This window comes from Gambusia affinis, linkage group LG08 (assembly GCF_019740435.1).
Source record: "Gambusia affinis linkage group LG08, SWU_Gaff_1.0, whole genome shotgun sequence".
In the NCBI taxonomy this organism is placed as follows: Eukaryota; Metazoa; Chordata; class Actinopteri; order Cyprinodontiformes; family Poeciliidae; genus Gambusia; species Gambusia affinis.
Window position 1 is genome coordinate 3,516,686 of NC_057875.1, and position 27,754 is coordinate 3,544,439.

The 27,754-nt window shown below is 38.8% G+C and overlaps 2 protein-coding genes across 3 annotated transcripts; one reads left to right on the forward strand and one right to left on the reverse strand.

The window, feature by feature from the left end:
• Positions 1-6,799: 6,799 nt before the first annotated feature.
• On the reverse strand, positions 6,800-24,562 carry gan (gigaxonin). Of its 2 annotated transcripts, none has more exons than XM_044125812.1 (14): positions 23,650-24,562; positions 21,694-21,836; positions 21,170-21,379; positions 20,902-21,016; positions 19,317-19,667; positions 18,492-18,560; positions 18,082-18,233; positions 17,526-17,647; positions 16,432-16,544; positions 15,391-15,540; positions 12,898-13,034; positions 10,587-10,721; positions 8,449-8,558; positions 6,800-8,349 (listed from the first exon to the last, which is right to left on the reverse strand). In XM_044125812.1, the coding sequence occupies exons 3-14, from the start codon at positions 21,352-21,354 to the stop codon at positions 8,177-8,179; spliced, it is 1,812 nt and encodes a 603-aa protein (XP_043981747.1). In that variant the 5' UTR covers positions 21,355-21,379; positions 21,694-21,836; positions 23,650-24,562; the 3' UTR covers positions 6,800-8,176. The 2 variants fall into 2 exon arrangements, with proteins under 2 accessions (XP_043981747.1, XP_043981748.1); XM_044125813.1 differs by having other exon boundaries at positions 21,694-21,778; positions 23,650-23,673.
• On the forward strand, positions 23,667-27,053 carry acd (ACD shelterin complex subunit and telomerase recruitment factor). Its single transcript, XM_044125814.1, has 2 exons — positions 23,667-24,470; positions 24,920-27,053. Exons 1-2 carry the CDS (start codon positions 23,708-23,710, stop codon positions 25,960-25,962), a joined length of 1,806 nt encoding a protein of 601 aa, XP_043981749.1. The 5' UTR covers positions 23,667-23,707; the 3' UTR covers positions 25,963-27,053.
• Positions 27,054-27,754: the final 701 nt, after the last annotated feature.

Below are 27,754 nucleotides of genomic sequence, written 5' to 3' on the forward strand. Positions count from 1 at the left end.
ACGGGAGCAAATGAGAGGTGGGATGTGTGTTTTCTGCACTCTGAGTGGATTTGACAGAAAACAGTAACTCCTACCACTGTGAGCAACATATTAGATGAAAGCAGACAGAAATATCTAAGTTTTGATGGAAGAACTGTACATGTGGAGCCAAAGCTGTAGACGTGAAAGTGGTTTGAATCAAAAAGTTTTTGATTCAAAAACTTTTTGAATCAAAAAAGTCAACAGGGAACTTTAATTCCAGATAAAAGTTACCTGGAATTTTCAGGCATTTGCATAAAATGTGTATATAATTTCAATATCTTAACAAAAAGCAGTAATTGAGGCTGGTAATAAATGTTGTTTACAAGGCAGAACAGCGCTCTTCTAAAGTCCAGATGTTTACAATGTCCTTTTACTGGAAAGGAAATCTTGCTGTGTCTTTTAACAACATGCAGCAGAGGAAGAATAACTTGATTTTTAAAAAAGTCACAGACATGGATCCAGTTTCTGAGTTGAAACAATATTCAAGTTTAAAGGAGTGCCTCATGGTTCTTTCCACATGTTCCAGCATTTACAGTAAAAACTGCACTGCATTATGTTGTCTAAACAGCGACTCACTTGTTGGCACCTTGTGACTGTCTGTCAGCGAGGAAACAGTAAGAACCTGACAGAGGCCGTGGGATTGCTTCAATTTGTTCTCAGGAGGAAGTTTTGTAACAAGTGGCTTCTGCTGAGTGTTTCATTGACGTCAGAGGATTAAATTCACAATCTGCTGAAAAGCATATGAAGTGTTTTGTTTTTGTTTCAGTTTGAACGCTGAAGTTTTCACAGGAACATCGTTTACTAGACAAACTGTTTGGTTGCGATTCATCCTTCTGTATGTACACCAAGCAAATGTCCATCCATTTTTTGATTCATTTGGTCATCTATCCATCTCTTCTTACGTTTATCGTAGAGTCCAAATAGATCTTTTTTGTTTGATGAATTTCATCTGACTTAAAGAAAATTAATTATACTGTAGAGTTGTTATAATTTATTTGCCATTTTCTATTTCTGCCAACCTTTATTCTTCTTATTAATAATATTTTGATGATGATTATTACTAGCTACTTCCTTTTTTATATTATTTAAATTTTCTTCCAATCTTTTCTATGCATTTGTTTTCAACAAAATATTGGGGCATTTGTACAAAGAAAAAAGATGGAGTAAATTCCTGCCAAGAAAAACTTGGAAATGGGGGGATTTCTGAGTCTTAAAAGTAAAAAAATAAAAATAAAAAATCAACTTTTGAAATCTCAAAAAATTCTAAATTATTTCCAGAATTTTTCTTAGATTAACCTCAAAATTTCAAAAAGATTTTTTGGCAGAAATTTACTCTTCTTTTTTCTATCTACAATGGCCTTAATATGCCATCGTATTGGTTTTATGTCATACAAAGTATTTTCCATTATTTTATTTACTGATATAATAATATGTGAATATAAAGTCATTCTGACAGAATATTCAAATTCTGTCCTGACCAGCTTATGCTGCATTCCAGTTGTAGTAAGCACTGGAAAATCCCAGTTCTTAGTCGGATAAATCAATTGAAAGTCAGATTTCCCACTGTAAAGTAACTCCAACTGCCACCCAGTTAAAACTTTTTAAGAATGACTTTGTGATTCATTATGGCCGCTCCTCGAATCAACAGTAGTAAGCTGTGGTGGAAACGTTTCTTTTACAACACACACATGCAAGAGTGTCAATATTATATGTAGCGCCTGCAACTATAACCTGAACAAATTAAAAGTGGTGTTTGCCTATGGAAAGTAAAGCTTAAAATAATGTTTGTAAGAACTACTGCAAATAATGTCTATGGGTGTTGCCATGTTGGGATCCTGACTTTTTAACTGGAACTCTGCTGTCTTGGTTCTGATGCTATTTTCCAGTTGTAGTGAGAATTTGAAAATTCTGACTTCCCAGTCGAGAAGAATCAACTGGAAAGCCCTCTGAAGTTGGATTTAAAGTTGGGAAACTGGAAGAAACTATCACTGGCATTACGGCGGACTTCAATATGGTAACTCCTTGCGTCTGTGATGGAAACATGTTTATTTATTTAGATACTTATGTACGAATTTGTCTAAAATCAATCTTATGTGTAAAACCTGCAATTCTAAACTTATAGATTTAAATGGTGTTTGCTTACTGAAAGTAAAGCCTAAAACTATGTTTGCACAATGTACTGCAAACAATGTCTATGGGCGTCGCCATGTTGGAGACCTGACTTTTAACTGCAACGCTCTAATTGCGGGTCACAGCATTAGATCTAATAGAATGGATCTAGTTGGTTAAAGTAAAAAAATTCTAAAAAAAAAAAAAAAAAAAGGCCAGATAAGTTGCATAGCAATGCCAATTTAAACTTTGAAACTTTGTAAAAAGATTGTGCTACGCAACATTAAAACATGGGTGGAACTGCAACAGAAACGTGGATAATATTTTTCAATAGTCTTGGTGCAAAAATAAATCTCTACTCCAAGATGTCAACACTTGAACAGATTTATCAGTCTACCTCCAGAGGCTGGGGCTGCTAGAATGACCAGTCTTCTGTTCTGACCTCAACCAGCATGTCCCACGTCAGGCATTCAGTGTGTTTGTGTCACAAGTACCAACACAACCACAGTGGCTGACTTGACCATTTTTGAATGGAATGTTATCCCACAACAGTGCTTGAACCAGCATGAGAAGGTTGTACATAGCTCTAGAGTTTACATCCCATGTTATTTACTCTTTTTTTTGTGACTTGATTCTATGACTTTAACTTGTTTTACATCTGAATTTTCCCACTGTGGTCCAATAAAGTATATTTCTATTCTAGTCTAGTGTTGTACATTCTATCTTTTTCTCTATATCTATTAGCCTACTTTTTAATCTGCTGACATGCACACGCCACAGCTTACACAACTATGTTTTTGTATGACTGACGCCACGCATACATAAACAGACCAAAACTGATTAGACAACCCTTGGAGGGTACAGATCGCAGAAAAGAATAAAAAGCTAAACATGCGCTCCAGCTACGGTCATCCATAAGGTGTGCTAAGTGTGGCGCAGCGCTGCGATGGTGAATGTCACTCTGTATCTGTTCCTGTTGTACAATTGTAACACATTTGATCATTTTGTCATCAAATCCTGTTAAACTTTTAACAAACTCTCATCATTTGTCCAAAGGTGAAAGTTGAGGGGTTCATGGTCGGGACTCGGAACTGGTAAAAACTGACCTGGTTGTTGCACAAAGGGCAAAACGGTTGACCCACAACACTTTAAATGCACAGAGTTGTTTGATTAAACAGTTCTAGCAGCATGCTTCTTCAATCAACTCATTTAAACTGGTTGTTTAGCTGCCATCAGTCACATGATCTGGGTTGGATGGATTAAACCGCTCGCTTTAATTAAAACCCATCCCCTCCTGTAACGTTACACTCTATAATCCTGTTTCCTTAATCACTTGTCTAGACATGTACTGAGAGAAAAACAGTGTCTGTTGATCTGAGAGATGATTAAAGTGGACATACAAAACATGTTTCTAATGTGTTGGATTTGAAGAGTCTTGCAGGGTGTATAAGTGGTAGCATGTGCTAACAGAAATAGTGAAGCCATTTAAAAGAGGCCTACCAAAGTGCCCCCGAACAGCGGCTCTGATGCTAAGGTTAGCTAATTGTAGTCTATACAAAGTTCTCGTGTGACATCACACTTCCACGAGCTTTGTAGCCGACAGCCATCTTGGTAGGTACCATAACTAAATGTTAAAACAGTTGTTAAGGAGTTGCTATGACAACAATAAACAATCGACAAGCTTAGAACTATATCTAAGTTCTACGTTTAGATCTAGATAATATCTCAACTAAACATTGTCTAGTTTATCTAAGCTTAGACAATATCATAAGGTAAATATTGTTCTTATCTACCTTATAAAAAATAAGTACATTTGGACACTCAGTTACACATTTTGAGTAGTCTACCCACCTCTGAGTAATACTAAGAGAAATACTGTCGAACTAACAAAATTAGCTTAGCTAATGTAGCTTTTATCTGTAAGCTAAGATGGACATGTAGCCTACGTGTGTTCTACTTACTCTGCCAGTCACCAGAACCTTGTTATTCACATGAAGAGTTCCTATGTCCTTTACAAAACCGTTGAAACATTGATAGTATGCATCTATCAATTTCAGGTTACAAAGCTCGTCCGTAGTGCATGTACTCTTTATGTTCACTAAGTAGTGAATTATATAATGGTAGATTGGAGGCAGCTTGTTCACATCATCTGACATGTTTCCATTTTTTGACTAATAGGGATTGATCCCCACAGCAACAATTTTGTTTTTGTTGGTTTCAAAGTCATGGTTGTGTAGGCTTTGCACTGTGCTTGCCTACAAAGATGGCGCGAATCACTTCCGGTTGAGACTTGTGGGGTGTCACTAGCTGCTAACATGTTGACCAATATGGATTTAATCAGTTTAGTACACAGTAGTTTTTATATTAAAATATGCTGAAATGCTAATGTTAACTTAACTGCTACCATTCGTATAGGTAATAACTAGCGTGTTGACTAACATTTACTTACCCCATATGAAGGGTTGCCACCTGTCCCTTAAAATACGGAATCGTCCCGTACTGAACCGATACGGGACGCAATTTGTTCCGTATTTCTATAAATGTCTGATAGACTCGCGTATCACACGCAAATCAAGGATAACAATAATATCCAAAATAAAAGACAGGATATATTAAGGTCAGCTAATTTGTCGTGGCGGGATGTAAATAGGACCCCCAAGAAAGTTACAGACCGACGCTGTCCGTAGCTTTGACGGTTGCCTAGAGACGAACACTACGCAGGCGAAATGAGCTGCTATCAACCGCCGTGTTTTTAAAACATCCTCAACCCGATACCATCATGTCCTTAGAAGCAAAACCTCTCGTAAAGATACAGACGTGAGAGGGAAGACTCAAATCCCAGGCTGAACATGTTAGTGAGGATGAATACAGTCAATTAAAACAAATGTGTTCGTCCTGGATCGTGATGTCAGACAGAATGGATCAGGAGAGGAACTGCAGACCCATCAGAAGGTAAAAGACGAAGAGACACCAGAGTCTCTTAGTCCTCAATCATCTCCTGTGGCTGAACATTTAGACATGATTAAGTTTTTTTATTGTGGTTTTAGTAGACTGTTATGGTTTGATTATTAAATAATCAATTATTTGCTTATTTAATTTATAGTCGTATCAGACAAAATAATACAAATGGCTATTTAAAGAACAAATCATATTAAGAGATTAACAGTAAATTCATAAATATTTCCTACTTTAAAAAGGTTTGTTAGGGCTTTCTGTTTGTTATATTAAGAAATGTTGACATCTTTAATTAATTCAGTGTTCATTTAATGTATTAGCTGCTGTATTGAGATAGGATCACACTTTTTATTTGCTAGATCAGAATCTGCAACCTGTATCTTTGGAGACACCAGTGGCTCTTTGGCTCACTTATTATATCAAATGATGAAATATTGCTGTGTTTTTTTGTTTCATTCTTTTTTTTTAAGTGTCCCCATGAAAAAACACTTGGTACACTGGCCCCTGTGGTAAATTTGGTCTAAAACCAGCCTCCAAAACTAACTCCTTATTTGTATAAATATTTTAGTAATACTGTTTACAATACCAGAACTTTCACACAAGTTTAATACTTTTTGAGCCCTGTCTGAGGACACATTTTGAATATTAAATTAGTAATTAAACGTGTTTAAGGTATGCTATTCTGATTGGAGTACAATTTTGGAGTCCTCTATGTATGAACGGTTGTTCTATGGCAGTGGACTTTCTGCCCCCCACATGGATTACAGTTACCCCCTGCCCACCCCCCCAAAAAGAAAAAAAAAAAATCAACAGGGCACACACATCGTTCAAACAGACATAAACCTATACACATATTTTGTTTTCAAACTCCACTGAAGTTTATTTCACACTTCAGGTTGCAACAAAACAAACTACAAACCATCTTTACAGTGAAACACTTTTGTGTACCTTTTTTTATTATTATTCATCCATACCGCTTCTTGTGCCCCCCACTTTGGGAACCACTGCTCTATGAATCACTTTTTCAAAATAAAAAACACTGCCATAAAATATTCTCCGTCACTGCAGCGGCCATCCCACCCTATGAGAGTAGAGCGACACGCGCCGTGGTGAGCGTCCCTTATGTTAACTTCTGAAAGGTGGCAACCCTACCCATACGATAGCCAAGTTGCCATCATGTGGATGGATAACAAAGCAGTATGTTTAGCAGGTGATGTTTATGTGAAAATGTCTGTGTTCAAACAAAACGAGCGTTTTGTTTTCAGCACTTAGTGAAAAGTGAGGCGTGTTTAGACAACAGTGATGCAGTGCTGTAAATACTGGACTGTGTGGAAAAATGCTCCTTCACACCACTATTGTTTTCTTACAGAAATTGGATTTCTTTCCGTTTCTTTAATTGAACTTTATTTTTCCTTGACTGAATGTTGCTCAAAAGATTAAAAACAAGATTTCCTTCTCAGTCAAATATTCTAAACATCTGGTGCTGTGGAACAATATCGATCTGCTCAGATTCATTTTCATGAAGTAGACTCTGCAAACTCGTTTCCCGCCTCCAGGAACTGATTTCCTCCAGAGGAACGAGTTCTGGGAACCTCCAGAAAATCCAGCAGGTTAAATTGTTCAAACATGTTCACGACTCGGCAACTATGAATGATCGACAGTGACGACGCAACAAATGGTGTGTTTGCACAATAATCAGGTCTACACATGGATGTTTCATCTGGAAACACATCATCATTTTATCAGCTTGAAGCACCAACACTTTCACAAATTAAAAACTATCCACATTTAAACACTTTGAATAAACATCTGTTTCTGGGTAAACAAATTTATTATCAAGATATTTGGGGAATCCATCAATAACTTCCAAATATGCCTCACGTCTCCAGATCTTTGAGGCAGGTACCTTTTCTCTCCAGAAAATAATGTAATCCTGATAGAATAAATCTGGGTTCAAATCACAAAACTGCCCTAAATCAGCAGCTCAAGTAAGAAAGAATATAGGTTTGAAATAAAAAAAGCTTCATATTCAATAAATAAAATGATACGTTAAAATCAGGCGTGGCTGAATTCCTACCCTGGAAAATACTCAGAAGTTTTTTTTGTATTCAAACCACTTTTACATCTACAGCTTTGTCTCCACATTTACAGTTTATATATTGAAACGTAAATATTTCTTTCTATGGATCACTTTTTTAAAAAAAACTTTAAAAACTGTGCCTTTCACTGTTGTAGGAATTACAATTTTCTGTCAAATTCTCCCAGAACACACAGTACTCCCATTAAGCCACATGAAACAATAGTTTTTATGCATTCTTATTTAATTTTCCATGTCTTCTTCTTAGAACATTGTACATGTATAAAAATGTACAAGTTTATCCACCAGAAGGTTCTGATATTCATGGGCCATAATTGATTTTGACACCATAGTTTTTATACAGTCGCCTTTTGTTTGAGGGTTAAATTTAGCCTCCACTGCTCTCTGGGAAAGGCGGGAAATCGCCATAGCAACCAGTGACTCGACATTTTCTGACTCTCTGGATTTTTGGAGTGAAGCTGCATCAAAAGCGCCACTTTAAAAGATTTTGTATAAAAATAAAAAACACCACAACCGTTAAATCTCCATCCCAGTTTAACAAGCCTCAGCCAGAACAAATTAAATAGATGTTAACATTTAGTTTAAAAGTGTTTACCATCTAATATGTGGATCATTTTAGGAATATCACTTAAATGCTAAAGGATTACCTGTGCCGAGGGTAAAAGTTCCTTAAAAATCTCCTCTAAATTAAGTGAGCATCATAATTTTTTAGATATTAGTGCTCAATCTCTCCCCGACCCACCAGTAAATATAAAACAATGAGGAATAATCTGTAAAAGAACAGAAAGATAAAGTCCCAAGTTAAATAGAAAATATTTTAAAATTCCTAAAAAATAAAAAGGGAAAAAATCCTTCACCATGAAAAACTTGTTTTGATGAGTTTTAGTCTCGTCAAGTCAAACGGTAAAGATCCACGATCCCCAACAGTTTTCTGTGACACCGTAAGCCTGATCGGGGGCTAGGGGGCAGCAGTGAGCCGTGGGGTGCCAGGAATCACAACCTGATGGGGAACATGCCCTGGGTCAGCTGGAGGCGGAACAGGCGACAGTTGGCGATGCGAAGGGCGGCGCAGGCCGTTTTGGAGAGGTCGCTGGGTAACATGGGCTTGGTGCGGAACCACGTCCCGGTGCTGCGCCGAAACTCCCGGATGTAGTCGAAGCTCGTCCCTACGCACACGCAAAAAAAGAAAAAGAAAAAAAAGAAAAAGCTACGGGTTAGCGACGTGACCGACCTGGAACGCACCGCGTGCTGTTCTTTTTACCGACCCGTGTCCAGGTCTCCCACCACGTAGATGCTGGCCCCGATCGGAACCGCCCCGTAGACGAAGGAGGAGCTGGCCGGGATGCACAGGTTCTGGTCGTCAAGGAACATCCAACTGAAGCACAACGTTCAGAAAACACGTCAACTTTTCACGCTCAGAGTGTAACCCAGTTAGCAGAGTCGGTTAGCAACTAGTTTCATTTCCTCAATTACAATAAGTTCAACAGTTTTTAAAAAAGTACATTTAGGAATATTTTTACAACACTGTACAAATATTACACTCTACTTTTTACTTGAGTAATTTTATTATGAATTGCTACTCGTATTTGAGAAAGTTTTTGTTAAAATTTCCTACGTTTTTTTTTTTAATGAAAGAAAACAATTTTGAAAAATTTTCTTTTGTCTGAAAACAACTTACAGTTACGATAAAACCGTTTATCCACGTCGTCAGAGGCTATGCTAACTAGCCTTAGCATTCATGACAGGCTACGCTAGCAGTCGCGTAGCAAAGAACTACTGTATGGTCACAATGGACCTTACCTAGCTCCGCCCACAACCGACCCACGTGACCGCAAGTCTCACAAGCAAAGCCTCGTAGCGCATTATTTCTATGTAAACATGACTCCATTAGTGCATCATTTCTACCGGATTTTTACAATATATCATCTACTACAATAGACAGAGGAAATAACAAGGTCATGTCATCTTCTGGGAGGAGGTTACTGGTTTTTCAGTCACAAGCTGGTTGCAAACCTGAGGCCAGCAGGTGTCAGTCAGTCAGTTACGGTAGATCTGAAATTTGGTTTGATGACCTCAATATGAGAAGCTACAGACTGATAAGAGGAACCATAGAGCTCTGTTAAGGTAAAGAGACGCCATTTGTTTGTTAAAATTTTAAGAAATCTATTTGTTTTATTTGATGTTTGTTATGAATGACGTATACTCACAAACAAACGAGGCAATTAGTCCAACGTTTAGAAACTACAGCGGCTGTAATACGCCACAGCAAAGGTAAACAAAGTTAAAATAATCCGAACAGGTGATCAACTCAAAACCAGTCGTACCTTTTTACTCTCTCTCTCTCTTTATAGTTTAAGCACACTTGTTACCGTATCAATCGCCTGCGCCCCGCAAGACGAGCAAAGATTACGTTAAAAACAAAACATTCAGTCCGTTACGATATCAAGTTTCCAGGCTTGATATTTATTTCTGGATTATTAATCAGCGCTTCCCTGAACACAGCGATGGTTGATTGACCAGCTGTACTTGGTGCTAGAGTGGCTAACATGAGTAACAGTTTAGTCCAAAGCCTTTTCTGCTAGGGTGACCAAACGTCCGTATTTCCCGGGATAATGTCCGTATTTCACGTCCTGTCCCGGGCGTCTCGGGATATTTTTAGAAAGTGAGGAAATGTCCTGTTTTTTTGCAGGACCCGGTCCAACGTGTCGCGGTTTCTAGTCACAGTACACGTTGCATATTGATCTGTTTAGCTAACGTAAGACTGTGTAGCAGACAAGCTTCAAGGTGTAGACGTTGTATCAGTACTGCTATTATGCTGTACTTAGCTAACGGGAAGCTCGTGTTTGTGAGACGGCCACCCACGTGACCACGTAGAATGGGCATCAGCCAATGAAAAGCGGCCCCTCTGGTAAGGTCCATGAGCAGCTTGTACAAAACACTGACTGACAGCGCTAAGACCCGCCTCCTAGCTGTGATTCGTTGTTTCTAGGTAGCACTGGGAGGCAGAGGAGCTCGATCTTTTCACCGATTATCTGTCCCGTTTTAAACTGTCTCAACATAGTGACAGTTTCAACAAATATGTAAAAAAATATATTGTTACAAAAGTTACATAATAACAGAAAAAGTTTGTACACCCCTGATTTAATCACTGCCTACAGGCCCCTAGCTGCTACTTATTTTTATTTTCTCAGTTCCAGTGTAAAAGGGGGAAAATTTGACATAATGTTTTTACCGCCTCCGTTTAATAAGAAATAATTGACGTTTCATAGTCACGTTTTTTACTTGTCTCAATTCAAGCTCACATTAAAATGAGTTTAATGTGAGTTAAAACTCATTTTTAACAAGATCTAAAAACAAGATCTTGACTAAAAACAAGATCTGGATTAAGCTTTTAAAACTGGACCTTCTCATCTCGTCGTGGTAGAACTCGGACTTGCAGGTCATCATCTGTCTTTGTTCAGGATTTTCACTCTCTTGGCTTCTGACTCCACCAAACACGTAGAGCTCCTGACCGACGCCGCAGGCCACCGAACCGAACCTGAGCGGGACAAAGTGTGTCAAAAAACAGGAATATCAACACACATATCTGACATGACTTCCTGGGTTTCATCAAAGAATGTTCAGAAATTTCAAAAACAGACCACATCTTTCCACAGCTGATACTGAATAAAAGGACACAAACATTTTTCTCAATGTTTGAAGTGAGATCAGACCAAACTTATCTTTTCTAGACCATATTTAACAGATATTTCTGTTTGATAAATGTCACAATAAAGAGAGACAGAATATTTAAGAGATTTATTTATCTACGTCTTCAAAATCAGAAATTTAGATACATAAAGTTATAAAATTAGAAGAAAAAGTAGCAGTTTTATGGGAACTTCAACACAAAAAATACCCCAAAATTAAAATTGTGTAACGTTGAACATTTTGTAAAGTTATACTTTGTTCTAAGTTTTACAAGTAAAAATATTGAATATTTTAACACGCTGGATTTTTTATTTTCCCATTCAGATGCTTGAAAGCGCAGCTGGAGAGGCAGCAGCGAGCCGAGCCTCACCGGGGATTGATCGACCTCTGGCTAACTGCACAACCAGTCTGCGCTGATGCAGAGAGCGAGAAAGAAGTGGTTCTGAGTTGTACTTTAACGGTTTCTCCCTTTGCTGTGGAGCACAGCATGAAATTAATCACATCTACATGTCCAAGTTTGATTGAGTTAACAGAATTACTCTACGGCGGCAGAGCAGCTTGGCATCACATGGAGAAAAATGGTCTTTTAGCCCTCCAGCAAAATTATTTGTAAATCTGATTTTGATTAAGTCAGTTCCTCACCAGCTATGAACCTCACCGCACGTCACTGATTATTACTATATTCTCGTAATTAAAGCTTCTCATAGCATAACCTTAATACTTTGTCGTACCACTTACAACGGAGATAGAAATAATATTGAAAATATATTCTGTGATTTATAATCACTTTTTTATAAAAAGAAAGAGAAAAGATTTATTAAAATCAGCTCTAGCAGAAGATGAGGCCTACATGTTGATATATTGTCCAAATATTAGCTGAAAAAATGGCAAAATATATGTTTCTATTTCCATTCAAACAGCTGACTCTTGTGACATGACTTATCTTGACCAAATGGTCACACACACACTCACCACATCCTGCCCTCTGTTTAGTTTCTGTTTCTCTCAACTCAAACAATTCAATCAAAGCTGAATCTGGGTTGGAATAAAGTTTGATTATTGACGAGGCTGAATGTTTCCGATCGCAGAAGTTAGAGAAATTCAACAGATTTGAGTCATTTTTGTTTAACAACCCAGATCACAGTAAAACTTCAAAACAGTCAATAAGTAATAAATCAATTAATCACGTTAAATTAAAAGAGCTCAATAATTCATGATTTGTTTTTTCTTTTTCCTTTCTCTCTTCTACAAAAATCTGGATGATAAGTCTTCAGTCCATTTACAGAAACTTCTTGATTCATTTCGTTTGTTGTTTCTGTTTTGTTTCTTTCAGATATTTAAAATGTTGAAGTGTTAAATGTAGATTATTGATCTTTGATAATGTGTTCTTGGATTTTTATGCCATTACCATTATATTACTTCAAATTGGTCTCAAAAAAATCCCGTTTATCACAATAATTTCAGGGACGATCTATCGTCCAGAAACATTTATTACCATTGCCTAAACTATAAAAACTTTTCTAAATATGTGATATTTTAAAGTTGAAGTGATGAGTTTCTGATCTGACGAGTGACTAAAAACAAGATCTTAAGATTCAGCCTCACTAATGAGAGGAGTGCAGACGAAAAGTAAGTGAGTGTGTGAATCAGGTTATGGAGGAAACGTGAAAACCACAGATATGAGCTGGGATGTGGTTATTCAAAGAAACCCCTCAAAAAAACAACATACAGCGGCTTCAACAGGTAAGAATCTGATGATGATTGAAACCAAAACTCTGGTTCAGTTGCTGTTTTGCATCGACGCCACAGCTGATGAGAAGAAGAGGAAGAGCTTTCCAGACTGAATGCAGCGTGACTCCACAGCATCATGTGTCAGTGTGGATGTGGCGCGGCGCTGCTCAAGCTAACGCTAACCCATCCAGAATTGCGACAGAAGCCTCGTTTCACTTCCTGTTGAGCAACTCGTGCTTCCGCGTGGCGTCATGGCCGATGTGCAGACGGTCACCCGACGGGGTCATGCTTACCGTCTCTCCTTCAGAGGACACAGGCCCGTCCACTGCTGGGTTTTTGGGTCAAAACTTTCCACAGAGTCAAAGAGTTTCCCGTAGGAGCCGCCGCCGATGGCGTAGATCTTCTTATTCATCGAGGCATAGCATCCCACCTAACAGCAAAAAATGTAATCTGTGTTTTTATTTACTCAGCTGCAGCACATACACTTAAAAACACAAACTAAACACAAAAACAGCAGTCGTGGGCTACGTCTGCTAAAAGCAGAAGTAATGGCTCTGTTTAACTAACTTTGAAAGCATTTAGTGCACTTAGCTTCCCCTAAGAAGCATCATTCAGCATTTTGCTACACAAATCTGTAGCACACTTCCAGAAAACTGCAAAACAGCCAAAACACTGAGTGCCTTTAAACCCAGACTAAAACCCACCTGTTCAGATTTGCTTTTGAATTGTAGTAAATGAAACGTTGACCAACATTTTTGATGTGTTGATGGTTTTGATGATGGCACTCATCAAAACGTAATGTTCGTCTCTGGTTTCTCAATTGTTTATTGTTTTTTAAAATGTTTTATAATTGAGTTTTTATGGTGTAAAGCACTTTGAACTGCCTTGTTGCTGACATGCAATAAACAAATAAACCTGACTGATAAGTTAATTATTACAGATCATTTTTAAAGAACCAATTTAGTTGGCTGCTTTCTTTGTTTTGGTTATTGACTGTTAAAAATCCAAGTACTTACAGCAACATTGCCCAAACTTTTAGCACTCATTTCCAAAAATGGCACAAAATTCATTAAGTAACATTTTTTATGTACTTGCTCAACAATAAACACATTTTTTACATCATTAAAAACTGAAAACGAAAAAATGCCTTTGGGCTGCTGCCTTATTAAAAGAAACAGACAATTTAGAAATGTTCTGGGTCATCAATACTTTTCCATTTGTTGACCAGATTTATTTATTTTTTTAAACCTTTCTTGAGTTGTGGTCAGGGGCCGAATAAAATAATTTCAAGTGCCAGAAAATAACTCCCAGTGGTCAGAGCGAAGCAGATTTCACGTCCATTACTGTCGTTTGCAGATGTTGCTTGCGCACCATATTTATGGGCGTACTGGAAACACAATAACACAAAGGTTCCATCTCAGGAGTTTTGTATATCCGTATAAAAAATAGCGATTAATTGTGTTAACATTTTTAATGTATTAAAATCTATGTACTTAATCGCAATTAAGGTGTTAAAATCTCAGACTTGCATAAATTATTGATTCAGGGTTGTTGAAATAATTCTTGTAGGTGCAAGGTAAATCTAAATATTCTAAAAAATAACGAAATCTGGCAGTTTTCACCTCACAATAGCAATCTAAAATGATCATTATTCGACTAATTTGTGTTCTAAAGTCTAGTTCTCCTCTGAGTGGCTCAGAAATAAGTGTTACAACCTCATGTTGGTCACAGTTTTATAAAGTAAGGCTGTAAAGCTCAGCAGAAGTCTGTGGTGCCGGTTCATATGATGTCCTAACATGAAGCCATTCCATCACAATAATGGTCTTTTATTACAAAGAAACAGAAAAGAAACGTCACAAAGAGCAGCTTCAGCTGGAACAACAAGTTCAGATAACAGAAGTAAAGGAGGCGGATATAAAAGCAAATTACAAATATGATAAGATACCACCACACACATGCTGACTGGGCCCTGAGACAGTCCTGCTGCTGCTGCACAGCATGTTTCTGACAGACGATGCAAGAATAAGAAATTACACACTCAACCAGAAATTACAGAAAAAAATGTCAATGAGTCACATTGTAGCTCTTTTTGTGGGATTTTGTGTTTTCAAATCAGTGACTGTGGAACATTTTTCTGTAATCACTAATGTCTATAAAAAGTTTATTTTTATTTAGGAAGTATTAAATAGTTGATTTGCTAAAAAAAAAGTATTTTAAGTAATGCTTTCTTTTTCAAGAACTCTTCACAGGTGGTACAGCGCCCCCTGCAGGTCACAGAGGTGAACTTTCAAAAAACTGCTCATGCTCACCATTAAAAAAAAAAAATTATATATATATATATTTATTTCTTTATTTATTGTCATATGTTTATCATTTATTTACTTATTTAAAATGTTATTGTGTGTAAGTTCATTTTAAATTATTAAAAGTTTAGAAACTGTAAATAATTCAACCTTGTCTTTTGGTTGTGCTTTTGCATATTCATATTTAAAATTAAGAACAAGGTGGAACCAAAGTCAAATTCCTGGTTTGTGTGCAGAAAACTTCAACAAAGCTGATATTTAAATTATGTTCAACAAATTATCTTTGGTAATTTAATGAAATTATATGTATAAACACATTACCTTTACATCTAATTAAATTCAAACACAATGAATAACAATATTAAAGAATCAAGATTTTGCAATGGTCCCGATCTTATTTTGTATTGATGTGTAAAATTTAGTGTCAGTGAATCTCAAAGAACTGAATCAACGTTGGAAAGAAGAGAAGTTCTCCTTGCTTACCTTCCGCATCATCGTCATGCTCGTCTGCATCTTCCAGGTGCTGAAATGCGGGTCGAAAACCTCCACCGCAGTCAGCGCCAGGTCTTCGGTTTCTCCTCCCAGCACGTAGATCAGCCCCTCCATCTCCACCACGCCGAAGTTCTGACGAGGCTGCAAGCATCAGGCAGGAAACAGATTTTATTTAAAGCCAATATGTGTGTGTAAAAACTGGCTGACCTGAGATCAGATAAGGTGCTTAAAACTGGGAAAGCTGCGACTCCCATCATAACCAAATCAGAAAGAAAAAGGTGCTAAAGTCAGTAAAAATTAGTGCAAACACTGCAGAAACACAGAATCTTACAAAGTATTTATGTCCAGCAAACATCTTAAGACAAAACTAACTTAAAAGTACATTTTCAACAAGTTATAGAAACTTGTATTGGGTAAATAATTCCTTAATATTGATTTAAAAGTGACTAGTTTTTTATAAAATGTCTCTTTATAAGTGAGAAAGTCTGCCAGCAGAACTAGTACTTTGTAATCAACATTTGTAAATTATTTCAATGCAAAGTTGACAATTTAATGCAACATTTTTTACATGTTGCATTAAAATGCAACTTTTAATGCAAGTTGCATTAAAAGTCAATTAAATGTGTTAACTTTGCATTAAAAATGTCATTATTTACTTAGTGACACTTCATGACAAGTCATAAACATGTCTGAAGACTCCATGTTCATGACAGTGTGATATCAATCTTATGCACACCCCTTCAACTAACGTGCTACCAAAAACTCCTAGATTTAGCTGGAAATTTTACTTGCAAGGTAGTTTGTCTTATTTCATGTGTACTAAGATAACTGCATTAGAAACGAAACAAAAATAACGAGTTTGCCACTTTTTATTGTGATTTGACTTTGAAAGCAATACTGACACCTTGTGGTCAAAAGGTGAAAACACAAACAATTTGGATGTCTATGGAGGTTGTCAACAGAGCAGTAGACGGACAGATGCAGTTTGTAGATTAATAATCTCTCAGATTAACCAGGAGCAGCTGTTGGTACCTGCAGCATCGGGGGGATGGGGCTCCAGGAGTTGGAGTCCGGGTCGTATTTCTCTCCAGTATCCAGGATCGTGCCGTTTTCATCTGTTCCCCCCATCACAAACAGGAAGCCCTCTGACACACAGGAAACAGCCACGTCAACCACCCACCTGCTGCTCTGCTCTAAGGATGCAAGTTATCGATTAATGACTTTGTCTAATTTAATCGATAAGCAGAGTTTTCTCTTGTATTAAGAGACCCGACAGTATTTCCATAACATGAAGGGTTCCATTTTTAACAAATATATGTATATACCGTATATAATATCGACTGAATAAACAGAAAAGTTCAGTTTCCTCACAAACTTAGACATATTTATAAAATATGAAAGGAAAAGAATAACATATCACCACCTGCCTAAGGCAAACATATTTTCAGGCAAAATGTGTTTGCCTGAAACATCTTTTGGAAAGACTGATGTGTTTTTTTTGTTGTTCGTTTGTTTGGCAAAAAACAAATGACTTCTTAGGTCATTATTTTAGGAGGTGACGCTATATGAAACACTTAATTGCCCGTGAACAGACATATTCAGACAGAACTTTTGTGCTCCTGAAGAAATGTTAAAAATTCGCTACATGAAGTGTTTTAACTCACGACAGACCTCAAAATCAACATTGCTAATTGTCATCATGTTAGTTTTTTCTGCGTTATCTCAACCACGTCACCTCGTCTTCGTAGCACATCAACAATCTTTGAATGAGAGGTTGACGTTGCTCCGTCAACCTAAATGGCCGCTATAACGATAAAAATTAACTTAATGAGCTTGTCGAGTGTTGATATTTTAAAACAGAACAGAATAAAGTGCATTTTCCATTCGACGACGGACTCTGTTTCGACCGTTTCTGTTATCCCACCGCCATCTTTGTTTCTGGACAAAAGGCTCCGCTTAAGGATGAACAGCGGCGCCCCCTGCTGGACGGCGAACAAACTACAACACTAAAAGATGGTCCGGCGGACATTATTTTTTATAGTTAATTCATCGGAACTGATTTTAATTTTAAGAAGCATTAATCGCAAGCCTTTCTATTCTGGAACAGATTCCGATGGCGCACTAACCGGCAGCGACCACGCCGTGGCCCAGACGGGCCAAGCTCATCGGCTGCAACTCGATCCACTTCTGCCTGCTGGTGTCATATAGCGGGCACATGCAGCGCGTCACGGCGGTCGGCTTCCTGGTTCTGTTCGGAGGGAAACAGTCGATCAGACAGAGGTCACTGACCGCATTACATCTGAAATACACCTCCCTAAAACAAATTAGAATGGACATGGAAATATATTTATCTATAAATAAATGTTGTATACCAAGACTAATAAACTTTAATTTTGTAAAGAACACTTAACACTGGAACTGGAAGATATTTTAAATGTCCAAAATAAAACATGAGAACCAACAACAAAAAATAAAAACACACAACCAACCAAAACCAATAATAAATAGATCATAATGACTGTCAGCAAAATTGCTCTTGAAAAAATGCTAATCTGAATGAAAATTAATGAGGTAAATTTAATTCATTAAGACAGGCTTAGTAAGGACCCAAACGGCTCCCAACATGTTGTAGTTCTGCAGTAAGTTGTGTTCCAACTTGAAGATGAAAATACAGATTCCTACCTTCGATCTTCTCCTCCTACAAGGACGATGCATTCAGAGTAACCTCGGGGTTTGAAGGCGGTCAGCATCGCCTCGCCCTGCGGCGGATCCTCCGTCAGAACCTTCTGGCAGAACTCCCTGATCACCTCCCTCATCAGCGGCTCAGCCATGGACTGATCACATGACACAAAATAAACATCGAAAACACAAAAACTAATTAAACTTCAACACTTTATGTAAAAATTATTACTAGGAAACTATGGCTGCAGTTCAGTGTCTGCTGGAGGTGAAGGAGGAATAAAGTGTTTCAGTTTCTTTGAGTTTATATTCTTAGAACATTAATTAACCTTCAGATTATTGAGAATTAGAAATTTGAAATGGCACATGAGAATCTACAGATACTAATGTGTAAAATGCTGTTGCAGCAGCACCTGTTCTCTCAGGTAGCTCTGGTCCAAGCCCTGCATCCACACGGCCGACATCACTTCCTTCATATGGACCTGAAGACACAGAAACGAAAAACTGTGAAGGCAAACAACTTGGCCCGTCATAATAAATCAATTAATCACGTGATGAATTTATTATTTATTGTTTTTCTCTTTTGGATGTTAAGTCTTCAGTCTGGTGCTTTGGTCCCTTTTTGGGGACAATTTTGTTTACAGACACTACATAATTCATTTTATTTGTTGTTTTATTTAGTTATTTTGAATATTTAAAATGTATTCCAGTTCCAGTGTCAAATATTCAATAAAGTGTAACGCTTATTGATTTTGAGAATGTGTTATTGCATTATTTTACCATTATAAATGTATTACATGAAAACTGTCTCAAAACTAGGCCTGTGTCGATTTACTGGTGCCAACTGCCTTAATTTTGGCAGAATGGTGATCAGCTGACACTTACATTTGGAGTTAATCTTCCCCTGATCTTATTTACCTCAACAAATGCCTAAAAATGAGACTTGATCGACAGACCCACCAGGTCACGTCTGCACGTTTGCAGTTAACAATCGTCACCCCACCGTTACCAACTCAGCGACTTTCTTGCTATATTTAGCAACATTTCAAACAAAAAACATTGGAATTGGCATGTCAGGCTTTTCAAAGATCGATACTTGGTGATTGGCCAGAAAATTGCAATTGGTGCAGCCCTACTCAAAACGGCAATATTATCGTTTATCACATTAATATCCAACAAAAGTTATCATCTTGACAGGCTGCTGGAAATCAGCTTTGGAGAACGTGAAGCTTCCTCACCCTGCGGTCGTCCGGGTCATGGGCGAACCATCGCACAGCGGCCTCCAGCACGTGCTTCTCGTTGCCCACGTTGAGCTTCTCCATGCTCAGCAGCTCGCACAGCCGGCTGTGGGGAAGCTCCTTGAACTCCTCTGTGAGCGCCACGTCGCGGAAATGCGTCTGCAGGAAGTCCGTGGCGACGTAGTGGACGTGCTGCAGGCAGTAATGCAGCGAGAAGAGGCGGATGCCGATGCAGTTCTCCGCCGTGATGCAGCTCTCCAGGAACTGGCAGCAGAGCAGCTTCAGGTCGGTCATGAGCAGCAGGTCGGACGCCTGCACCATGTCCTGGACGGTCTCCTCGCTCAGGGTGATCTGGGAATATGAAACAAATCCAACAACTGTACTGGTGTTTTATGATTCTGCTTTACAAAGAATAAAACTGTTAAAATTCAGCTTCTCTGAAAAATTCTAACATTACATATTATTAGAGCAGCAACTAACAATTATTTTAGTGAATGATTAATTGATTATTCTGATCAAAGAATCAAAGAAAAAAAAAAAGCCACTTCCTACATATTTTTCATTTAACCACTTAAACTTTTTTATATACTATTAGAAAAACATTAAAAGATGCAAATAAACAAATTATTCAATTCTGTTTTTAGATAAGAAAATAAAAAAATTTCTGCCTAAAATGCAATAAATATGTTTCCTTTAGTAAATCTGAACTTGGCGAAGCTCAAACTGCCATGTGGGAGTTTTGGCTGAAACATATTTACAAAGGTGTTTTTACATTAAATGCAAAATGTATATATTTTTCCTACAGTTTTTCTCTTTACTACTGCTCTGAATATGTTTGTTTTTTTCCCCACATGGCATTTTTTTAGTCTGTATACTCCAGTTAACGATTAATCAATTACTAAATTAGTTCAAGATTATTTCATTAATTGACTAATCATAAAATTTGCCAACATATAAAAATGGGTTAGATGAAACTTTTTTTAAATCTAATTAATTAATCATCAAAATAATCAATAGATTTATTATTTACTAAAATGACTGTCAGTTGGAGCGACAGTCCAAAGTTTTTTTTTTAAGTTTTAAATCAGGGAGGGGCAATCCTGGTCCTCGAATGCCGGTCTCCTGCAACTTTTAGATGTGTCTCTACTTCAACACACCCGAGTCAAATAATGAGGTCATTAGCAGGACTCTGGAGAACCTGACTGCACTCTGGAGGTGATGCAGCTGTTGGATTCAGGTGTGTTGGATCAGTGAGACATCTAAGAGCTGCAGGACACCGGCCCTCGAGAACCAGGATTGCCCAGCCCTGTTTTAGATGTTCAAAAATTTATAGATTTGATAAAAACCTGAATGTTACTGTAAAGTCACAAATTTTTGCATTTTAAATTTCATGAATTTTATGACCTGCTAGTAGTTTAAATTTGTCAGTTTTGACATCACTGGAGTAGGCCATAACAAAAACATCTTTGCACCATTTTTTTTCATATCTCTGACCTCAATACCTTGTTTTTTTAACATAATCGTGTAGATTGACCCGATAAATGAGAGAACACAGTACATTTTAAGATAAAAAGCTGGGAATCACCTCCCCACTGAAGATGTAGTCCAGGATCTGTTTCATGATGGCCATAGGGACTCCCTGCAGTTCAATTCTGTAGGTTGACCCATCTTCCTTAGGAGGATTATAGTTCAGTTTGGTCCTGAAACAAAATTATTCACAGCAGAATATGCCACAACATGAAATAAAAGCTGCCTGGAATCACTCCCAGCTAATGAAAGTGAACACACCCCTCATAGTGCTGCCATAAACACAATAAATGTCCGACCAGCTGTGTGCAGGAGGAGTGTCTGACCTGATGTAAGGACTGGCTGCAGCCAGGATGTTTTTCTGCACGGGGAGCTCCTCTTCGTCCACCACAAGGAGCGCATCGTGGAAGCTTTGCTCCTGCCAGAAGGTCCGAAGAACTCTTAAGAGCTTCTGGGAGTGCTGCGGATCCGAAACCGTCAAACCGGGATCACCGGCTGCGGAGTTCGGCATGTCTGGACTTGGGACAGGTCTCCTTCTGTCAAGAGAAGCGTACACACTGTTTTTCATAAACGTTTGCTAATTAATGCTGCTAATATATTTATCCATTACCGAGCCGAATACTTTGTAAAAGCACCACTTTTAAAAATAACAAAGATGTATTTTCTATAAGCAGGGCATACAGGTGCTGCAAGCTGGAACGTATTAAAGTAACCAGTTTTTAAATCAAGTTCGGCAGGAAAAGCTACGCTAGCAGCAAAACAATCTACAGTTTAGATTAACGGCTCCGACACGGGCTAAAACAACATGATATAGTTTTCTATTATAATATTTACTTGTGTAAAGTCTTACCTGAAGTTTTTTTTGTGTTTTTGTATTTTGGGGCACAGGGAGTGCCCTGGACTGTACTCAGAATACCATGAATCGCTCCAAAAGGCTGGAAGTCGACGTTACAGGCATGTGTTACATGCTGCATTCAGGAACATAGGACAAAACTGTACGACATATGTACCAGAATATATATTTAGAATAATAATAATAAAGGAAATGTGTATTTGTCAGCACATATAAATACTCAACAAAACTCCTCATTTACACTAATAATTGGTGGGAAATTTGCATAAAAACGCGTCTACAACTCCGTGTATTGCATTTGTCTTGGATTCTTGAACGCCTTCTGAAATGGGCGGAAAGAGTTCAGGTAAAAGCGTCCCACCAATAAGCTTAATCCAAACTTTATAAATAAATAAATAAATAAATAATACCACAGTTGGCTGTCATTCTTGACTTTAATTTATTAATCCATTATTTAGAGAGGTATTTACAATGTTAAAGAAATTTGCAAGGAAAATAAAAGCAAAATGTTCCTGGTATTCTGTCAAATATTTAGATAGACCCAGTCTTCTTTTGTGCTCCACATCTAGCTCTGTCATATATCCCAGCAGAAACTCCATTCACAGTTTAGGTTTGAAGACTTTTAAAGGTTTCCCTGACTGAGTTCTCACCGCAGCGCTAGATAATGTCAGTCACTCTAGATTATACCAGTGGAAAAAAAATCACTGGTGTAATTCATTGTTATTTAAACTAGTCCCGTGATTCATATGGACATCAAAAGTTTATTTTATCGTATACTACTTTATTCGTTAGTTATTACTAATGCTAATACCACTAGTAAATTTGCCTTAGTTCAAATATATTTGTTGTATTTCTTATTGTTGTTGAAGCATCCATCCATCCATCCATTTTCTTACACCCTTCTTCCCTAATGGGGTCGGGAGGGTTGCTGGTGCCTATCTCCAGCTGCGTTCCGGGCGAGAGGCGGGGTACACCCTGGACAGGTCGCCAGTCTGTCGCAGGGCAACACAAAGACATACAAGACAAACGACCATGCGCACACACACTCACACCTAAGGAGAATTTAGAGAGACCAATTAACCTGACAGTCATGTTTTTGGACTGTGGGAGGAAGCCGGAGAACCCGGAGAGAACCCACGCATGCACAGGGAGAACATGCAAACTCCATGCAGAAAGACCCCGGGCCAGGAATCGAACCCAGGACCTTCTTGCTGCAAGGCAACAGCTCTACCAACTGCGCCACTGTGCAGCCCCGCTGTTGTTGAAGCACTTTGTGATTTTTATCTTGAAATGTCATATATAAAGTTTTGCTTATTTTCTGCTTCTGCATCTACTAATAGTAGTAACAGCAGCTGTATTGGCATCCTTTAAATTTTTCAAAGTTTTAACTTATTATAACTTATTAAATAGTCATTTAAATTATTTTCTTCTTTAGTTATTTAATATGCTGATATTATTAAGTAGCAGCTACATACACACACACACACACACACACACACACGCACACACACACACACACACACACACACATATATACACACATATTCTGTCTTCACTCTTTTCACTTATGCAAACAAGTTAAAACTGAATTTTGAATTAATAATTTAATTACACTGGGAATGTTTTGGGTTTTTTGTTCATAAATGCAGACTTTTAAAACTTAATCCAAATTTATGTCAATTGATAAATTTTCTAAATTGATTTTGGTTAAAGTAAATCTGCTCAACAACTTTGTACTTTGATTAATAACTTTGATTTGCTGTAAACCTCCATATTTGGTTCTGTGTCGCATTATTCTATATTATTTTGAATACATGCAACTCAATCTGTGAATTCATAAACTTTGGATTAATATTGTTGCCTTGTTTTGTTTGTAAACTTATGTTCCAAACGAAGCTTTTAATAAAGCTTTTTGAACAAGTTATTATGGAGGAACCTATTTTATGTACTTACTTTCCTGTCGGAAGCTAGTCGCAGGCGCACTCCATCAAGCTGAAAACAAACTCCACAAATGCCCCCCTGGAGCAAACTGACTCCCTGGATCGAGAATCTGATCCTTAGCTACGGGAGCGGGGATGAGTCGGGCAGCCAGCTGAGGGCTCACGTCATCGGGGTGGGCCAGATGACCCAGTCTCAGGCTCAGGGCTCCGATGGCCCGACGGGGCTGCTCTTCCTGTCCGACGGAGAGCTCAAGATTCCGGCCGTGCTCACCGCCTCCGGCTGGGAGCAGCTCCAGGAGAAGGAGGACCGGGAGTGCTTCAGCAGCCTCCTGAACACCACCGTGTGCCTGAAGGACTACCGGCTCCAGTTCCACATGGACCCGGAACAGACCAAGAGCCGGTTCTTCCTGTCAGTGGGGGAACTGGCCACCACCGCGGCAGGTCCAGTTAAAGACAACACGCCCTGCTGCACAAGCTCGGCCTCGGTCCGGATGAAGATCTGCAGAACCTGGAGGTCCCTTCTTGGTCAGGAGGACTCCCAGCGGACTCAGGCCGGACTGGACCTGTCCGAACTGCTAGGAGAGTGGCAGCACGACTGCCTGCAGACAGTGCTGCGGGACATCCGGGAGAGACTGCTGGCTCTCAGGAACACCCGACCCTCCACCTCTGCTCACACCCCGCCTCCGAACTGGACCAGGTGGGACCTGGACCGGGTCAGGTACAAGGGGGAACCGAGCTTCACCGTCCCGGCGAAGCTGCTTCTCATTCCGGATGAGAGCAGGGAACAGGCTTGCTCTGTGGAGGACGTGGCGTGGCAGATAACCGATCCCGCAGGTGGGTATGGTACTGTATAGACTCATAGGGGCGCAAAACAACAGCGGAATCTTCTGATACACAGATCATAATTCTGTGGCCCTACTCCTTTTCTGTAAGTATATGAGAGCCATACTAAGAAAAAATAAAATATAAAAAGCAAAAGGATAACGTCAAAAGATTGCAAGAATAAACTCCTATGAGAATAAAGTGATATTACCAGTATAAAGTTGAAATAATAAAAGTCATAGTATTACAAGCATAACTTCATATTACCAGAATAAAGTCACTTTATTATCATAATATTACTTTTTTCTGTACAACTTTATTTTTGTCTTTCTTCATTATTTTTAGCGTGCTCCCAATACCACTTCATAGTATTTGACAGCTGTTTTTACATTCAAACTCCCCATTGGGTGCCATATTGCGTCTGCCTACCTGAGAAAGTACTTACCGTGTCCTTCCTGCAGGTGGCGATCCAGTACAGAATGCGGGAGATGCGGGGGACGCAGGTGAGCATTCCCGTCCTTTGATGGAGGACGTCGCTCCTTTCCCAGACCCAACCGCCCTGCTTTCCGCCAACCCCTGGGACATGTACCCCCCTCTGGGAATCAGCCCTTCCACCTCTGACTCGTCCCCGGAGTCCACCCCGAAACTGGACTCTGCTGCCGTGGAAACCAGCACCCAGCTTCCGGAAACCAGCACCCAGCTTCCGGTAGCCAGCACCCAGCTTCCGGTAGCCAGCACCCAGCTTCCGGTAGCCAGCACCCAGCTTCCGGTTGCCAGCACCCAGCTTCCGGTAGCCAGCACCCAGCTTCCGGTTGCCAGCACCCAGCTTCCGGTAGCCAGCACCCAGCTTCCGGTAGCCAGCACCCAGCTTCCGGTAGCCAGCACCCAGCTTCCGGTAGCCAGCACCCAGCTTCCGGTAGCCAGCACCCAGCTTCCGGTTGCCAGCACCCAGCTTCCGGTTGCCAGCACCCAGCTTCCGGTTGCCAGCACCCAGCTTCCGGTTGCCAGCACCCAGCTTCCGGTTGCCAGCACCCAGCTTCCGGTTGCCAGCTTCCTCCCTCCTTACCAAAACCAACCCACCGCCAGCTTCCCACCGAGCTCCTCATCAGTCACCGTGAGTCCACCAGAACCTCCCGTCTCAGACGGAACCGACACCGTTCCAGGAAGCTATAGAAAGCCCAAGAGAAAGCGATGCGAGGCGGAACAACAAGAAGAAGAAAAAGAAGTAGAGGAGGAAGAAGTCAGTGGAAGTCCGCCATCTTGGCTCTTTGACTCCCAGATTGGATCTCCCAGAAAAGAGGACAGTCCAAAACAGATCGGACCCGCCCCGAAAAAGACCCCAGGTACTCACGGCGACGGCAGACCGTTCTCCTACAAATACAGAGTGTCGGGTCAGAACCTCCAGGACTTCAGCCGGTTCCGAGTGGCTGCGTCTCTGCTACACTGGGCTCTGCGGTATCTGTTGACTCCGAAACCAACAGAGGACCCGCAGGGCGTCGACTGATTGGACTAAAGTACCGAACGCCTAGAGATTGGACTCGCTTTGTCATTTAAAAAAAAATTTTTTTTTTACCAAAAAACGTCCAACATTTCTTCCACATTTGGTTTCTAGTTTTGTACGGAGTGCCGTTTGTAAAATTACACAAGAAAAATTAACAGCAATATTTTGGTTTATTTCACCTGTCAGAGAAAAAAAACTGTGCGTGTTTTTTTTTGAATAAAATGTTTTCACCATTTTCTTCATGTTTCTAAATGTCCAAATATTTACCTTCATAACTAAGTATTTAGCTTTTAATTTAAATATTTACTTTGGAAACTGAATATTTAGTTCCCAAATAAATGTTTTAAGTTTGAACTTAAAAATTAGCTTTCCAACTAAATATTTAGTTTAAATATTTAATTAGGTATTTTGTTGGAACAAAATATTTAGTTTGGAAGTAAAATATTTACTTTGTGAATTAAATATTTTTGCAATAGTTTTAAAACTAAATATTTAATTCACAAACTACATATTTTACTTTTAATTAAAATATTTAGATGGGCACTAAATATTGAGTTTTGAAGCTAAATATTTAGTTTTAAAATAAGTATTTAGTTCAGAACAGAGTATTTAGTTTTGAAGCTAAATATTTAGGTCCCCACTAAGTTAGTTTTCTAACTTTTAGAAAACAAAAGTTAGTTTTCTAAATATTTAGCTGCCTAACTAAATATTGAATTCAGAAGCCCAATATTTAGTTTGAATATTAAAATTAATATAACATATTTTAATATACTTTTTATTTTATTATTAGAGTATGTCTAGTATGTGAAAACATGGTTTTGAAGAATGAACACCCACATTTTATTTCTCTGGCATAAACAGACCAAATTATAGCTGTTAATTTTTCATTATGTAACTTTACAAACGGCGCTCCATAGTTTTCCCATGTTGAGAATTTTTCTCTTTATCTTGAGTTCTGGATGTTTTTCCTGCTGTATGCAACATGTTTTTAAAGATAAATGATGCATCAGGAGGTGCAGTTCTGTTTCCTTGTACCAGAGTTTAAACAAAATGTTAATGTTTATTAAAGAATAAAAGCAGCTTTTATTATTTCACATTTTTTTACAGTCAGCGTCATATTTAAAAAAAAGATTCCTAATTATTGTGCAATGATCTTTTGTAGACTAAGAGCTTTAATACCTGCAATGTGGCGATAAATATACTGATTAATCACATTGTTGGTGTTTGAATATTTAATGTGAATTTATGTTTAAGCCCCTGGAGACACAAGGAGGGAAAGAAGGACTGAAGGAAGCAGTAGGACACGATGAGCAAAGGAAGGAAAAAGGAAGTGAACAAGAAAGGAATTGAGTTAGGAAACATGGGTGGAAGAACAGTCAAGGAAAGAAGAGTAAAGTAGAAAAAAATTAGAAAGAGGACAAGGAAATGGATGAAGGACACAAGGGTGGAAGGGAAAAGGCAACAAAAAAGGTTAGGAGATGGAAAACTATAACAGGAAAGGAAAGAAGACAAGAATGTGATGATAGAAGGAAAGAAATGAAGAAATGAAGCAGAGAAAGGATAAAAGGAAGCCAGGGCAGAAGAAAGTGTGCAAGGAAAGAAGGGGAAGAATGACAGTAGGACACAAGAAGCAAAGGAGGTAGAAAAGAAAGAAGGAAGTACAAAAGGAAGGAATTAACTGAAATAAGAGAGAAAGGACTCAAGGAGCAAAAGGCGAGGAAGAGCAGACCAAAGGAAAGATAAGAAAATAGAGGCAAGGCACAAGGTAAAAAAAACAAAACAGGAAAATAAGAGA